Source organism: Passer domesticus, chromosome 10 (genome assembly GCF_036417665.1).
Source record: "Passer domesticus isolate bPasDom1 chromosome 10, bPasDom1.hap1, whole genome shotgun sequence".
Classification (NCBI taxonomy): domain Eukaryota; kingdom Metazoa; phylum Chordata; class Aves; order Passeriformes; family Passeridae; genus Passer; species Passer domesticus.
Window position 1 is genome coordinate 39,531,824 of NC_087483.1, and position 17,998 is coordinate 39,549,821.

Below are 17,998 nucleotides of genomic sequence, written 5' to 3' on the forward strand. Positions count from 1 at the left end.
TAAAACTTGTGTTCCAAGGGATAAGTAGCCCTTAAAAAAAACTGGTTTGTATAGCTTCTCTTGGCTTCTTTTGTGCTTGCAAGTTTTAGATGTGAAATGGCAATGTGCGTTTTAGTGGGTTTGATTTTTAAGCACGCAGGTTGGGTCGGTGTTACACCTCAGTGAATTCTTCTGGAAAAGGAGAGCAGTTCCCATGTGCTTTGAAATCCTACAGCTATGCAACAGGGGCTGGAAGTGCTATTTTAAACACTCATATCAACAGAGCTTGCTGTAGGAGATAATATGTCACAAATGGGAGTATGACATCTAGTTTCACCTAGAAGATAAACATTGAGTGGATATATAGGGAGAAACAAGGACTGTCGTGTTGTCCTTGAAAAGAATGGCCTGTATCAATGAAGAAAAGTACTTCAGGGCATAGGCTACTTGGGATATTTAATTTAATCTTCAAACCTGTCTGAGTCACTATTGTAGAGAAATGGTAGTTGTGTGAAGTCTCACACACATCATGATTTTGGGGTGGGCACCTCGGTGATTTATTTTCAGAAAGGTCACAGCCTCAGAAATTCATGTCTGAAAGCCCAGAGCCCAGACAGAGGAGTTTCCCTGGCACTATTGGTGCAAACATCCCACGTTCAAGCAGGGCTGGCACGGCACCATGCCCATCCCAAACAGCCCTTCCCGACGAGCACCAGAGCCAATTACCCCTGGCTTTCCTGCACACTCAAAGCCCCTTGCAGAGCCGTATTCTGCTGACAGAATTACAAGATAATTATAGCTAGGTGTTTTGTATTCACTTAAGTTAATCTCCCACTTTTATTTTTCATTGCTGCTTTAATCAGTGAGGAGGCACTTCAGTTGTTGTCAGGTGGATTATTTTTCAGTCGCTCGCTGCGCTGCTCTTCTTCATACTTGTGAGGCTGCTTCTGCCTTCCTGACAGACGTACAAAGAAAAATACTTGTATGATCTAAAATGAAATATGTGTTTCTTTTTCAGGTCTAGATGTTGATGGAATATACAGAGTTAGCGGCAATCTGGCAACAATACAGAAGTTACGATTTGTTGTCAATCAGGGTAAGTGATTCCTCCACCCTGGTAATGTTTTGTTTAGTACTTAACTGTCTCAGATGACAGTATTTCAGAATCTGCTATACATTAGTGGCATAAAATGATGAGCCCTGTTTTGGAAAAGAGAGGAAAGAGAAGGTAGAAAGATATTGCACAGAGGGAAATGTCAGCTAGGAGAGAGGAAAAAAGAGCAGAGTAAGCAGAGGGAAATAGTAGTTAAACTTGAGATGAGAAACAAACAACAAACAAATCTAAAAATACGGGAGGAAATGGAGATGTGAAATAAGGTGGCAAAAAGCAAAACATATGTAGAAACCAAGGAATCAAAGTGAGGGGGAAAGAAAAAGATTAAAAGGAAAAATAGCAGATTGTTTGGATGTTGAAAGTTAAACAAAACCAAAAGTAGAGCAGGGATCCAAAGGAAGCCAGTGAAAGAGAAAAAGGTGCTGAAAAGAACTTAAAAGGAAAGACTAAAAGTGGAGTACTGGCTCTGCCAAAGTCAGTGGAAGATTTACCACTGATTTTGAAAACACAAAGATTTGACCCCAGAAAATGAAAGAGGAAAGATGAATATTTTGGGGACCTGCTAACTAGATTTAGAACCATCCTGTATGTATTTACTGAACATATTTCCACAGATTCTGTGTATAACAAACATATTTCCACAAATATAACAGCATGCTTTTCACTGATGTGGCCTAAAGAAATCTAACATTGATCAGCAGATCCCGTTACAGGTGTGGAAGCTGATATTGGGGACTAATAAGGATGAATGACAAACACATTTATCTCCAAATGGTTTACTGCTCTTATCAAAGACTAACTCTCCCCACATTTAATAGCTTAGCAAATATCATGAGTAATAGTGAATCTCATGATACTACTTTAACAAGAAAATAAAATCAAGTTTCTCATAAATCAGGAAAAATACCAAATCCTAAATTGCATTCAAGACCTTATACACTTTTGAATGAATCAAGTATAAATGTGAAGCTGCTGCAACATTTTGTCCTACTTTTTATGATCTTTTTATAAGTTACCTGGGGACTATTACCAGAACTGCTAAATATTGTGTATTCTGTGTGAGGGTGATAGCTGTTGGAGAACAACATCCTCAATTAGCTTGGTACTATACATAAACTAAGAGTTTTGACTCAGATATTCTCATGAAATTGAGAGATAGGAGAGATGTAAAAATATTCCCACCTTCAAGCCTCCATTTACATCTCTAGGGAAAGTTTGAGGAGATCAGTAGGTGTTTGCCACCTCCTCAGCTGCTCCAGATTAGTCTCGTCTTCAGCTGAAAATGGAGGGTGAACTCTGGTTTATCAGGAATCAGTATTTATGCCAGCAAATGCAGCAAGACGGAATAAATCATCATTTACCAATCAGCCTCACAGTTTTGATTCATTACTTAGGTTCTCATAAATCTATAGTTGTTGGGTATTTGTGTGTTGATAATGAAGGCTGCCTTGGCTTTCAAATGGCTGTAAACTGTATTTTGTTTGGAGACACACAGGCAAAAATGGGATTTTCTATCCTTCTACACTGCCTGAGCTCTTTGCTCAGGAAAAAACTGTGCCATAAAAATAATGGTCCTGTCTATCATGTCTCATGGCATCCAAAGGTTAACATACTTGAGGTTAACATTACTGCTCAAGTTTTCACCTAAAACAGATGGGCTGGTACTGTAAAGCTAGACAGAAGTCTAAGCTGGCTTTTTGCAGCAGAGAGGGACCAGACACCTTTTCCTTCTGGTTTATACTACTGTGAAAAATGAAAATATAATGATGGAGCTAATAGTACATTAAAGCCACTCTGGCACTGGTTACTTAAGGCATGTGCAAAAAAATCTCCCTACTGAGTGACCACAGGAAATTCAAAGAAAACTAATGTCCCTGGGGAACTATGTCATCATCTTATCAGTTATGATAACCACTGTTTCTCATGTTAGTCTTTATTGATAAAACCAGGGCATTCATGTGTTTTATGTCATGATGGAGTGGATTTTGGATGGGCAGTGATAATATCTATCCAAACTCCCATTACACATCCTTTAAAATCCTGTCTATAAAAAATTTCAGGTCTGTACTTAGGTTTTTCCTCAGGTAAATGCATGTAGAAATGCTGATTTAGGTAAATCCTAATGCCATTTAGCAGTCCCCAGGGGCGACCCCAGCACCACTGAGGGAAGGGCAAGACCTGAGCACTTTAGCTCCCAAAGGATAATTCCGAAATTTTTAATCAACACTCAAGAAGGAGCACAGACACAAAGGATAGCCAGCCACTGTTTCAACAGTGTAAATAACATCCTTTTTTGTGTTAAGCAGGAGCCTGCAGGCAGGAAAGAGCCCACTGAGTCACGGTGTACCTGGAAAATGCTGCGGGGAGATGGGGAAAATAGGATTTACTTTGATGTGCTTGGGAGAGCGTTGTCCTTCCAATGTGTCCCAGAGCCTGGTGTTCCCTGTCAATAAGGTGCTGAGGTCAGCAGCACTTTCAGATGGCTTCATGAAGGGAAAAAAGTTACCAGGAGAACTACTGTGTGCTCCCCACCTTCTCTTTTCCCATTCTCTCAAAGCTCTGCAGTGAGATAATGGTTAATAATTCACTGTCCACACATCCCCATACCTCAGTAATCATTGTGACCTCCTCGGGTCAATCCCTGTACCTTCATTTTTTGGTAGTTAACAGTAGGAAAGGAGTAGTTATACATAGGATTTTACCATAGCAGCTACTTTTTTTTTTTTTTTTTTAATTTTAGTTAAAGCTTAATTTAATTATAAATGGAAACAAATGTTCTGACAAAGCCTATTTGCATTGCAGAGATTGACTGCAATCAGTTCTTCTACAGGCCAAATACTCACTGGGCTCTTTCTTCCTGCTTGTTTTGCCATTGTGTCACACCTACATTTAGAGGATATAAATAATATGTATCACACTGAAGATCATAGAAGGCACTCTAGGCTGGCTGCCATATCAAAGTATTTTTTATTAGAATAATCATTAATTAGAATATAGCAAAGCTTTATTTGGCTCCTTTTCCTATACTGTTAATGTCATCTGCAGCATCAAAAATTAAATGAGAGAACTGGTGAATATGAAAGGAAAAGAAACTAACAGTTGACAGCTTTATCATTAAAGAAGAAATAAGAACAGTAAAAATAAGATTTCTGAAATTCTAGATTTTTGGGGATGCAAAGGGGTTTGCAATAAAAAAACCCCCAAACTTGGTATCTTTCTAAATTATCTAAATATACTTTGTGTTTTGCTCACATTTCTTGGGGTAGGCAGCTCCTGAAGAGTGTTTTGGCCTTGCCAACACGAGCAGCAGCAGAACAAACTACCTTATTTACTTTATCCCTCTCACAGAGTTTTCTTTTTCCTATAAAAGTCTATTGATATCACACCTTTTATGCTTCTGTGCAACAGGATTATCTTTTATCTATGATTTATTTTCCCATTAAGAGCTGAAAAGATCAGTTGATCATAAGAGGACTGGGCTATAACATCTCTCAGCACTTTTGAAACTCTAAGTCATCATTTTTCAAATCACTGAATCAAGGCAGGAGAAGCTGCTTGTACCAAACTGACATCAGGAAATTCGTACTTTTCTTAGTCTATAAGCACTGAAAAATTTGGGGTTTAGAAACAAAGTCAAGAGGCAGTCAATATTTTTGGCTGAGCACCTACAGTAAAGGCATCAATAAAAGCATGGAGATATTAGACAGAGATACCTATTCCTCTTATGATTTCCATATTACTGGTCAAGTCTAAAAGTTGAAATGCTAAAAACAACAACAAAAACTAAAACAATAAACAGAGAAAAAATCCCAACAAAAACAACAAAATAAAACCAGGCAAGGTACTTGGAGGATTCTGCTGATTTTACACAAGGTTTAGTAAGTTAAATCCTTTATGTGTATTTATAAGGATATTCTTCTAATTCACACCTGTAGGAAAAGCGATAAAATAACATTTATGGGTCTGTTAAGCCATGTAAGGTGTGCTGGCAGTTCCAGGGTACAAGGTACCACTGAAAAGATCCCTTGTTCTGGCCCAAACCCCTGGGGAGGGTCTGACATGGGCCCCAAGTGGGGCTGCTCAGAGTCATTAAGGCACCACTACATGAACCTGAGGGCAGGGGGGAGGTGCTTTTCAACAGGAAAACACAACAGGGTTGGGGCAAAAAGTACCTGAAAAAGAAAAACAAGAACAAGGGAAGACTTTTCATCCACAAGAATTTGTGAGTAGAAGTGAATTTTTCTTTTCTTTGGTTGAAGCCATTGTGCTGATTGTAGAATCCCAGAGTGGTTTGGGTTGGAAGAGACCTGAGAGCTCCTCTCTTTCCAACACCTTGCCACAGGGAGAGACTCCTTTCACCAGTCCAGGTTGCTCCAAACCCCATCTGGCTGTGTGTATGGGTATGTGACACACATTTATAAGGATGTTTTTTAATGTTTCATGAACATGAGGATGGTCTTTGTGCTAAGCCAGGTTCCTTGTCCTGCTTCCACACACCTCTCCCATCAATCCCCAATTAGCTCCATGCTGAAGACCAGGGACACCTGGGTGAGGAGCTGGAAACTTCTTTCTTTATGTCTCCTGTGCTAATCTGCACAGTAGCTGGAAAGGCACTCACTTTCTATGGCTGTCAATCAAGCAATTTTCATGAGTACTAAATTAACCAAAAAAAAATTAAATAGAGCTGTAAAGAGTTCATAACACATTTCTGAAAGTCTAGGATTCTGTCCCAACGCATACACGTTCAGGGAAACTAACCATGGAAATACAGATTTCAGTACTTATTGGTTCATCCAGCAAGGGTTGGCTCATGCATAATACAAGAGAGTTCCTAATTGTCTTTATATCCAAAGCTTTGTTTGCAAAATGCTGGGTGTTTGCTGTGCAGATGACCTTTGCATCTCTTTATTTCATTAGGAATACCTTGTGTGTTAAATGCAAGGCACCACAGACCATCCAAAGGTCAATGATTGTGTTTTTACAGCTCTGTTACTCTGCTTATGTACCAAAGCAGGGGCAAATGTGGGAATTTTTAGAGGGTAAATATTGTGTTATTGCAGAGAGATGCATTTCTTGTGGAACATGGAGAAGGACAGCCAAAGATATCCAAATACTCCTACTTTGAGAGGGGGGAAGAAAGTTAATTTAATCTCCTTCTTCCATTACCTCGCAGTAACAAAAAAAGAACTTGGACAAAAAAAAGAATTAAAATATTTCTGTTGTTCCTTCTATGAGAATTTAGCAGGATATGATTCACTTTAAGGAAAAAATTAAGAGTAAAGTTTGAACCAGAAATACGTGAACTGATTGCGAATATTTATTAACTAAATAATTTAATAATAAAGAAAATGCCTACTTGATTAATTGTTACAGAGTAAAAATTACAATAAAACTGTCTTGATCAGTGCTTTGCAGAAGCACCATTACTGTCTGTGCAGTTGTTTAACAAGGATTTAATTGGAAAGATAAGTGAATGCACATTTAAAAGTATTGTTAATTTGCTTTATAATCACCCCATCCTTCACAGTATTGACAGCACCAGGCACAAACCCCTTTCTCTTTTACAAGTATTATTTTCCATATGTGCACAATAAATTCTGAAGCAGTAATTGGAAATTTTATGGATTTCAACATACCTAGTGTTTTGAGTTTATAGGTGCCATATCCCTTCTCCAAAGGTTGTTCATAGGTGGCATTTTAGGTAAAATCACTTCTTTTTTATTACCCATAGGCTTTTTTGGAGATTATGGTAGGATAGTTTGTTGAATTCTGGGGTTTCCTTTTTTAATTTTGTTTTGTTTTCTTTCCTAAGAAATATCTAATTCCAATTTGCTTTTCCTTTCTATTTGAAATATCAACAAAATCTTCACTTCGACATAATTTTTGATTTAATAAACAACAGCCGTCAGAAACAGTAATCTTCAATATGTTTATATTCCATCTGCACTTATATTTATTGTTCTAAAATGACTCAGATTGATCTAATTGACAAGTAAGAGCTCGGACCATATGAGCAGCTAAGGATGATACCTTTAACCAGCAGGATTCTTCAACCTAACTGACACGTTCTTTATCAATGAACCGGGAGAGGAGAGGGACAAATATTCGGGATTTTTAAATTTAATTCTTTTTTTTTTTTTAATATTGCTGATTCTGTGAGCTTGCTGGGACCATATGTCTGCGTGAGCTGGGCTATCAGGAACCAGAGTGGTTTCCTGGCTGGCTCTGCCTCGGCGGGCACAGCCCGTGGAGCAGGCACCAGGCTGGAGCTGCCTTTGAAACACAGCCTCCAGGTCAGCACAAATGGGCTGGGTGGTTGTGAAGGAAGCATTTAGGAGGGAGAAGAGAGGGAGGAGGCAGCCGGGTGAATAAAAGAAAGATATGGGTCTTCTGTTCACAGTTTTATTTCTTTAAAATAAGGGAAAAAAAAGGCAGCAAAAACCCATAACATTTTTTTTAAAAAACACTCAAACCAACAAAAAGTCCCACCCCAAAACCAACAAAACTTCCCATTCACAAATACCTATATCTTCCCATTGACCCCAATATACCCATTTCAAAGGCAGTCAGGGGCTCTAATCCTCCCCCTAACAAAGGCTCCATGGGCACAGGTGGGCAGGTCCTCTCTGAGCTGCCAGCTCCCAGAGAGCAGCTACAAACATGTTGTGCTTCATTTTAAAATTGCAGCAAGGATCACTGGATAAAAGGGGGGAAATAAAGAGGAATGGTTCTCTCTTGCAGTCAATTTCGTTGTTTGTGGTTCCTTAATTTCTTGTGTGCATACTTTGATGAGATTTCCCTTTATATCTGGCTATCTCATATCTTTTTAGATGTTTTAGGTTATTGATTTTATTTTTTAGGCATATATAAGTATCCCTGAAAACACATGAGTGTGCCTTGGTGGGGGTCTAACCTTAAAGCCACCCTCCAGCCTTGGTGATGTTCCTGGTGTGATCAAGCACAGCACAGGCAGCAAAGTCTTCCTCACGTCTGCCAGCAGCTATTCATGTGACCAGTCTCACTGAGAAACCAGTAAGAGTGATCCAAAGTTCACAGTGGAAATATCAGGCTCAAACTGGGTTACTTGCTAGCTGAGAACCAAAATGTCTTGAAAGCCTTGAGTCAAAAATAGTTTTTTTCTTTCTTTTTCACACTTCCCAGGCAAGCACAGAAAATAAAATGGACTGAAGCAATTTTCAAAAATAATTATAAAACAGCTTGCTTCTGGGTTAAGACCTGCATATGCCAAGCTGTAGCCAAGAATTTCATTTTTTAATTTTTTTTTCCGAGCTTTAAAACTCTGACAACAGAATACTTTAATTGAGCCCACAGTACTTGGTGAATCAATTAATATGTGTGTGTTACTCATGTGGGTTCTTCTTTTTGTCTCTCTGCCTGCTTTAAGCTACAGAAAATTTATTATTATATGTTTCAAAGAAAAGTATGTTTTCCACATCTTTCCCTTCCCTTTCCAGAAAGGAAGGGGGGAAACCATAGTACTTCCAAAAATGACTTGTAAATATAAGTCAGGTACAAAATCTAATGCAAATACTATTTTTTGCAATGAATGCTTCAAATGATTTTGTAAATAATGCACATATGTATGTATGTATACGCATATTATATATATATAATGCATGTAATAAAAATGGATAGAGCTTGAATGCTAATGTATTTCCAATATAACTATTTTGTGTTCAGCATGAAGAAAAAAAAAAGGCAGACAGAAAAATATTCAGAATTCTTATTTGCCCAATCTGCAGCTCTGTAAAATTTCTCTTACGAGTGGTATTGTCATGTTTTCCTTTTCATGTGCTGAATTCAGTGGAATGGGGCAGAAGAGGCAGCAGGCTGGGTTGGTGTGGTCAGCCACAAACATACCATGGATTTTATGGCATGTATTGTATGATGAGGCATTTCAAACATGCCTTTTATTCCTTTCCTACCCGCAGCACTATTTGCGTTACAATAGCGTCTTGCTTAGTAACACTTCGAGGAGTTGAAGAGCTTCTTGATAACCCCTCAAGGAGTGTTATTTAGTTGCTGAGAAGGACTGGAGGTTTGCAGGCTGCACTGAGGGATTGCCTTTTTTTGGGGGATGCTCATCGTTGTCATGGGTGACTCTTTGTTTGGGTTTGTTGTTCCGATGGAAGCGCTACAGGAAATGCCATTCCACAGAGCTCCAAAAAAGCAAGGAAAGGAAATAAATTATTGAGTCATTTCATAAAAGTATTAACAGGACAGCTTTTTACCTGTGATTTTTAGGATGATGGGATCATTTCCTGAGTGTGGGGGCTTGCCAGGCTCATTTGTAGATAAACTGAACCAAGAGTCAAAGGTGTTTTTGCATGGGATATTTGTGCTTCAAGGAGATGCACAAACACCCTGGAGAACTAATCTGCAGAGCTCCTACTTAAAATTGGTCATGCTCAATGTCTTACAAGACTGTGGTGTGGCCTAATATTTGGGGTGGTTTCCTCCCCTGTGGTAAATATCTGTAATTCTGTGGTTTGTGTGGGAAAGTGGCTGACAAACATGAGTTTGCAATGGGCCTGCAACAAAGAAGTATGGTGTTATATATGGATGTACACTGCATAATATTCTGCAGGGTGGCATGGGATGAGAAGTTGTTACACCAGGGAATTTTACTTTATCATGGTATTTGTGGTGTTCTGTGTGTTGAGAACTGGGGAAACCATAAATGCTGTGGTAGGGGCAGCTGTTGTGAGCAGCAAATGATTTTTTGGTTGGGGGAGACTTTGGTAATGCATTGAAGTGTTGGACTCCATTGGTTAAGAGCGATAGGGTCAAAACTGAAAACACTTAAATGTAAAAACTCTGGGAGGAAAAAAAAAAAGAGGAAAAGGAGAAAATCTAAAGTATAACTTCTCTGAAAATTGGAAACTTTTATGAGGAAACCTGTGTTCTTATATAGACTGTCTCATTTGTGCTTACATATTTCCTAGAATTACATTACTGCTAAAAATATTCTGTTCTTAAAATGTTCTGTTCTTAAAAATATTTTGTTCTTAAGAAATTTTCAAGTGCTCACGACATCCTTTTTTATGGATTTAGACTAATTCCTATCTTCTTTCCTCTTTTTTTAATGTTTTTTTTTTTTTTTTTTTTGGTTTTTTTTTTTTTTTGTTATTGTGTAAAACTTCAGTGGAATTTCTTGCATGAGCAAATTATCAGTGTCCTGGAAAGCATCTTCCCTTAATACATTCTTGGGGCATTTTGGTGTTGATTCAGTTACTTAATCACTGTTATTTTGTGCCACTTGAGAGGATGTTGAGTGTCAGAGTGACTCTCAGAAGGCTGTTGGGTCTGCAGGAGAGTTGTGTCCTTGGAGGTTGGGTGCTAGAAGCTGGGTGGGTTGTCTTAAAGTATTTAAGAAACATTAGATGCCTGTATTTAGAGAAATTATTAATTTTCTTGACTATGCCATTGGCTTTTAAACATTAAAAAAAAATCCCATCATATATAAGTGCAAAAAAAAAATTGCATACATATTTGGTGGGAAAACCTTTTCAAAGGAAGAAATAGTGATATAAAGTGTCAGCTATTGTCCTGAACTAACACACATCATATATACAAAAGTAAAGAAAGAGACACTGCTTCCACCTTCTCTTCCAAATCTTGATTTACACTTTAGATTTATTATTTTGGGGATTATTAAACATATTAATTTAAACACTTGGAGAGGTAGTCACACTGTATTTTAATTTCGAAGTTATGCATGATACCAGAGTCTTAAAAGTGAGAATGTAGCACAGCTCTCACTTGGGTTTTCAGCTCTCACCCGAATGTTAACACCATTCAGCCTGTACCACGCCTGTTGTCAGTACAAGTAACAGGGATTGTTCAGATCTCTGGAGATCAAAGGTCCCATTTCCCAACTCTACTGTAACAATCCCTGCCTAATCAAAGCCCTTCACACGGACAAACACCTCGGGGTGAGTTGGGAGAGTGATGCCTTTTGAAATCATCCTATGAATCCATGGCTCCAATTTCAACACATTGTCTCTTCTTTCTCTAATTACTGTTATTATTTATACAACATAGCATGGTCAAATTTTGAAATAGGGTATGGAGAGTTGAATATAATGGAATAAATCTTTTATACCATTTTCCCCTTCTTCTTCAGAGCCAGTGTCCAGCTCTGATAGTTTATATTCATTTTCTTGAGTCCATTTTTGCACACTTTTTCCCTGATTACTAGCTTACATAATGTGGGAGACTTGGCTCATCCATGGCTTGCACCCTGGGCTGACACTGAGACACACATGGGTAGGAGATATTTTGGGGTGACAGTAGCCTGGAGTTAGGTTATGCCAAAATCCTGACATAAACCTCAGCAGAATCTAAGTATGGCATTCCTCACCTCTCCCTAGCTAAATAAAGGTGATAATAAAAGGCATCTTTAACCTGAATTTTGCAGGTTTGCATAATCTTATCAGAATTTGCCACAGTTGTTTCCATCACACTTTAAAAACCCATGATTTATAAAGACTGGATTGGGTAGACTGTTAGAAAGTGGGGTGGGAAAAAAATCTCTTGCAAGAGAATAAGATGGAGTACTTTGCTGGATTTGTACTTCTTGTAGTACACCAGAGAGATCTCCTTTTCTTGTCTTCTTTTTTTTTCCTTTTTCTTTTTTTTTTTACCCTTTTCCTGGTGTAATCAGATAATTAAAAAACAAACAAACAGGGATTTCAAAACACATTGCCATCAACCAACATTATGTGCTTATGATACAGAAGATTGAGAACGACTTAATTAAGTAGATAGCAGCAGTGAAGAGAAGATGGATGCAAAGAGGGAGGAGATTATTTGCTTTTGGAGGAACTTCTTTGGCTGGCGTCAGGTGCCTTTCTAGAAAAAGGGCATTAATGGAAAAGGAAAATCCAGGAGGAAAATGGCAAGAGGATTACATCACTGCAGAGCTAAAAGCTGTTCCTTGCTGTAAGAAAAGTTTAGCTGCTTGCTCAGTGTTTTGTTCCAGGATAATGTTGACATCAGCTGAGGAGATGGGATAACGAGTTTCAAATAAGTAGGAAATCAGTACACAGCATCTGAATAAATTTAGGTGGAGCTGCATGATGCCAGACGTGAGATCTGTAAGGGTGGGATGGGATGGAATTGATTCTGTCTAGAAAACAAGGTGTGCATTTGGGAGGGGAAAGTGGAGTTGTGAAACTGTGAGGACATCTGAGCTGAAGGGGGATAACAAAAAGACACCCAAACAGCTAAAAAGCAATACCAAGGGCTTCTGGTATCATCTGCTGAATTTGAGGAAAGAAAACTTTTGTTTCTCTGTGCTTAATGCTTTGCATATATGAAGATGCTACAGCAACTTAGAGATACGTATTTTTGAATCAGAGCCACATGATAAAGCATCCAAACATAATGCAAATAATTGCAAACTGATGTATCCAGCATTTTATTTTTTTAAAAAAGAATAAATAATTTAGCTTTACACATGGGCAATCCTTGCTAAAAATTGCAAATCAGAAGTCTTCTGTTTGAATGTATTTTATTTTGTTAATGGATTCGCTCATGTGAAAGGCATCTAATTGTATAATGTATTATTAGTCATTTTCTTTGGCATGCTATTAACTTTAAATAATTCTAATATTTAACATTTTATAACATGCACAACAAAGTTCTATCTCCAGCAGAGGAAAAAAACATGCATTAATAATAAAATTTTCATGGCTCTTTCTACTGTGTATGTTGTGATACATATTTGAGCAGAAACATGGAAAATTGAAGTGTAAAGCAACAAAGCCTGTTAGCATTTAGAGAATATACGTTGTAATATGCTGTGGTCCTGTAAATACAAGAGCTGGGATATAATTCAGTACAATTAACTTATTTTAAGATTGAGTCAGATATAAAGTGTGATAGGATATAACTGAATGCATCTACTTCATGTCTGCTCGGTGATGGCTGGGCTGGAGTGTATAAAATGGTGATTAATGCCTGCTAATGGAAGTGGTCTTCACCACAAGTTGTGAGCACTGGGGTTGTGGCTGGCTAGGAAAACCACACAGAGCAACACTGATAATCTCCAGTAAATCCCCAAGTTTTCCTGTGCTGGAAATAAGATGACAGGTCACATCAGAAATTTTCTCCTTATGGTGTTTTGGTTTTTTTTTTTTTCCCCTTTTGTTTTAGTAGGTCAGATCTTGTTCCCGTGTGTTGTGGAAGTATTATGGGAATGAGCAGTGTCTAAGCTGCTTAACAAATGCACACTTTCCCCACACCAATCTGTTTTCTGGGGACAGCCAGGCTAGTGCTGTACAGCATCCTCTCGGTTGGGTGCTATTAATGTTAATAAAATGCACTTAGCACTTAACATCTCGGGATCTCAAAAGAGCTTGCAAAGCAGCATCATTATCTTTACATTATGGGTACGGAAAATGAAGGATAGGGAGAGTGAAAGATTTGCCCAAGTTTCCATGGTAAATCAGTGACAGAGCCAGGAGCAGAGCCAAAATCTGCTGATTTATAGTCGGTCTCCTATGTAGTGTGCCGTGCCATTTCACCAAACTCCATTTGCCAAGTCCCTACTGTGTACAGAGACTGTGGATAAGGCTGCAGTCACCCTCTGAATGTGGATTTGGGGCTCTGGATAATTCAAAGCCAAATTAAGTCTTCAAATATGGGTCTCCCCTGTGATGCTTCTCCAAGTGCAGGGCCACCTGTGCCATAGACAGCAGGGCAAAGATGCCTGAATAATTGAAATTCCTCTGTGCTGGAGCTGCAGAGCAAAGGGACCCAGTCCTTGGGGACCCCCAGGTATGTTTGACATGGGAATGAGCTCCTGGTTTGCATTCCTGTGGTTGCAGGGATGTGTTGCCACGCATCGTGTTTGGCATGACTAAGCCTCATGGAGCTGTGTGCATTTTGTGAGTATTTTGCAGTCAGTTTTGGAAATGACTCCATCCAGATAATATATGAGCAGATATGTATGTTGAAGGGCTTGTGCTAACATCTCTGCGAGATACCAAAATATTGCTAGCTATGTTTGGTAAGTTGGAAAATGAGGAGCTGAGTAACATGCCTACAGAAGTTTGTGATGATTCAGGGATACAAACCAAGTCTCCTTTTTTCAAACCTCTGCCCTAGCCCCAGGGTCACCCTCCATTTCACCTCCCTTAGGAGGTAAAATATGGATCAAAAGCTAAAAAGAACCAGCTGTCTTCCTGACAGACTGGATCACAGGAGCAACCGTGCAGCTGAGGGATGGGTTTGGTCACCTACCCTTGTAGGTGACAATCCTTCTCCCAGTAGTGAAATAGCCCTGCAGTTCCCCCTCACATTTTTATGCATCTGTTTACAGTAATTCTATCAATTATTATAAATTATAATGTCGGGGATTAATTTCTTTGGTGTGTTTTCATGTATGTGCCTGTGTTTCAAGAGATCTCCCTCGACAAGCAAATGTACGTAGTTAACAAGACAACAAGGAGTCATTAATGTCAGGGGAAGAGGAAAATGCAATGCCTCCAAGCTCTCTGATCACCTTCCTGGGACTCCTGCTGGGACAGAGCCTGCCTGCTGAGAAGCTATGAGCTGGAGTCCTCTAATTTTCAGATTAAACATAATCCCAGGCACTGAGTTACTTACAAAGGGGTTCTTTCCCTCTGCTGAGCCCCCATGCTGGCATGCACTGGTCAGTTCCACCCATGGTAGAGGTAGCTTTTATCCTTAGCTTTCCTTCTTCCTGCTGGAAAACGAGTTTTGTCCACCTCTGGTCCACCTTGGCCAAGTCTGAATTTACTGGGGTGCTACCTGCAGTTCCCGTAGGATCATGGAATATCTTGATTTGGAGGGACCCACAAGGATCATCAAGTGTAACTTCTGACCCTGCAGTTCAATGCAAAGGTGCTGCAGTCCAAGCACCTACTTACTTTCTTCCCACTACTTTAGTAAGGATTTGGGGTCTTGCCTGTGGAGATGAGGCCACATCATGCCATGATTTGATATCAATGCAAGCTGATGGCTGTTTGTTCTCTAGGAGGCATTCTGGCTGCAGGGTTGGTGAATAGGCGTGTGTGTGTGTGTCTGAAGTCAGCTTGGCTCTTCACAGCCCCACAAATCTGTACCTGTGTCTGCACACAGCTTGTTGGGTTTGGTGGGTTTTTCCCCCCACCCTGTGTGTAAATGGGCCCTAAAAAAAATCTAAGTTATTCTTTCTCTCTCATCCTGGTAAGTGATATCAGAGTGCTTTCAAAGACTTCAGGTTTGCAGTGGCTCTCGTACTGCTGTGTGATTTTGTTTATCTGTGTTGTTGAAAATGAAGAATTTAGGTTGGGCTTTGTATGAAAAAAAGCTAATGCAAGGTGGACAACTTTATTATAAATCCCTATGCATTTCAAAGCCTCAGTTGGAAGAGAAAGCAAGATAGCAAGAACCACAAACATGGGTTGGATTATTTCTTGTTAAGCAAATGTAATACTGTGAAAGATTGACAGCACGGGAAACTGGAGTCCTCCATTTATCCACACTTCATTCCTAATATCTGGCTTCAACAGCAGATTGTAACCATAGAAAGGCTATAGACTCTGGGTGAAATGGCACTCCCTTTTGGATCCAGTTTTATAAAAGAAAACAATTATTCACAGAATGCGTGTCTTTATTCTTTATTGCACATTTCAAAGTCCCCATGAATACTCATTTGCATGTGACAGCTAATGCTGCATCTTGTATTGGCCAGTAAGAGGCATGATTGCACTAAATTGGAAGCAGCAGGCACAGGTTTTCTTTTAAGGATGGGGGTGGGGGTAGCCATCCACTCTCAAGTCTTCAGTCAAAACGGTTTTAGAACAGTTGCAAGTCTAGTTACTGGGATAATAAATCCCAAATTAACTGAATATGCAGATTTCACTTCCATTAGGTTACACTCTTTATCTTTTGTTAACAACCCTAACTTTTTAAAGCAGTGGAGAAGTGGGGAATTGAAAATACCGAACTGGAACTCTATGACTGAAAAAGGAGGACAGTAAAAACTGTTGTTGTTATTATTTATTTTCCCCTCTCTTTCTTTTCATAATATAAACCCAGATAAATATATTTACTCACCCTGCATAATTTTTTCCAAATGATCTTGTTATGTGACTGACACACAGGATAGCAGAACCCCAGCAATGCAGAGAGGCTGCTGCCAGCGTTGCTTACAACAAAATTCTATGTACACAGCAGCCACAGAAAACATTTTTTTGGTAGCACATTCCTTTTTCCTTTAGAAATGCATGCAGCTTCAACTCAGGAGCACGGGGAGATAGCGAGATAAATACTCCTGTGGCTCCTGTGTAAGCTCTTTGAAAATTATCTGGAATATAATGGGGACAAAAGCAGCTCCTTGAAAACTACCCGAAACTCACTCTTTTCTTAAATGCAATCTCCCAGAATAATCAGAGAGCAGAGCTGCTAGCTGCTAGGAGAGAGGAGATTAACGAAAACACCTTGAAAAGGTTTAGTACAGAACACAGTGTATCGTGACCATTCCTTTCTGAAAAGTTAAAATTGAAAGTTGCTGCTTTTTCTTTTTTTTTTCAATTCTCCTCCTTTTTTCCGACAGCTCCAGGCTGTCACACTTCTAGTTTGAAAGCCCTAAAATGCATAGGAATTGTAGCTAGAACATCAGAAAGTTATCATGCATGCAGTTTAACAACGAGATTACCTACACTACGGGTTTTTTTCCCAGCAAGAAAACTATGTAAAAATCATTGCATTCCAAGTAACAGACAGGACTTACTTTATAAGATGGATTTCAAAAGATCTGGAGGCTTCTGTTCCTTATAAAACTACGCCAAAGACTATTTAAGTGGCCAGTAATATAAACATTATGCTACTAACACTGAACAGTTTATCACATAAATATAATTGTCTTCTTTTAGAAGAATAATAAAAGCCGAATCCATATGTTACACATTATTTAAAATTGTTTTCTGCAAGATGTATTAATCCCAGCGAAGAAGCAATTCTTCTGCTATAGAAGTAGAACAGCAGTTTTATTTTATTACATTGTCATTGTTTAATTTGTTTGTTCCCGGTAGTAGTTTCACAGATTTTTATGAACTGTTACTTTTATGGAAAGTCAAGTTACAAATGATGGACGCTGTTTGCTTGCAGGAACAGAAAGGTCATGAAGGTAGATAATGTATTTATTTATTTACTTACTGTACTCCACCTTTTTTTTTTTTTTTTTAATCCCTCAATTCTTAGTAGAAGCTAAAATAACTTGTGGTTTTTAGACCCAGGAGGCACATATTTTGATATTGCTCCTCAGAAGCACTGTTAGCTCTGCAGTCTATTCAAATTTGGGAGTAGAATTTAAAGCTCGGATAAACAACGTTTGGTAGCAGTGGCTGTGCAGAGCTTACAGTTTATCTTTAGAGAAATGTGATCTTGCAGCTAAATGTCATTTTGCCTATTTGTTTTTATGAATTTGAGCTGAACACTAGAGCAGAAATTTGTCTGCTAAAAAAACAGTTCCACTCAAGACTAAATTATTTTCCATTGATTAAAAAATAACTATTTTTTTCTAGATAGTGTAAGGCTTAATTTTGTATTCTTCTTTTCTAGAATTTAAAGTTATTAACTGTCATGTGCAAACCTGAACTCTAGATTACTCATAGTGTAGCCTAATGACAAGATGAGACTTTAAATAACTTTAAGACAAAAAAACAGCTCTTGAAAATTGACTATTTGAATGCAATGCAGAAAAAGGGCTTAAGCTGCTGAAATATTTTGGGCATGTTCACATCTGTAAATGAGGCTGAAATATCTGGCCTATTTAAACAGGAACAAGTCTAAAAATATTTTCTTTAAAGAAATTAATTTTATCAGCCTCACCAATAAAACAGTCTTTGTAAGACACCTAACAAAGTAAAT

The 17,998-nt window shown here is 38.6% G+C and overlaps 1 protein-coding gene and 1 long non-coding RNA gene across 4 annotated transcripts in view; one reads left to right on the forward strand and one right to left on the reverse strand.

Moving 5' to 3' along the window:
* ARHGAP15 (Rho GTPase activating protein 15) overlaps positions 1-17,998 on the forward strand; it is a 320,750-nt gene that overhangs the window by 216,905 nt on the left and 85,847 nt on the right. For all 3 annotated transcript variants that reach the window (XM_064435287.1, XM_064435286.1, XM_064435288.1), the window contains one exon: positions 998-1,075. In XM_064435287.1, coding sequence (XP_064291357.1) covers positions 998-1,075 — 78 coding nt within the window. The remainder of the gene's footprint in view (positions 1-997; positions 1,076-17,998) is intronic.
* LOC135309240 (uncharacterized) lies at positions 473-16,909 on the reverse strand. The gene is made up of 3 exons (XR_010369542.1): positions 16,860-16,909; positions 2,276-2,369; positions 473-934 (listed from the first exon to the last, which is right to left on the reverse strand). It is a non-coding gene; the product is annotated as an uncharacterized LOC135309240 (long non-coding RNA).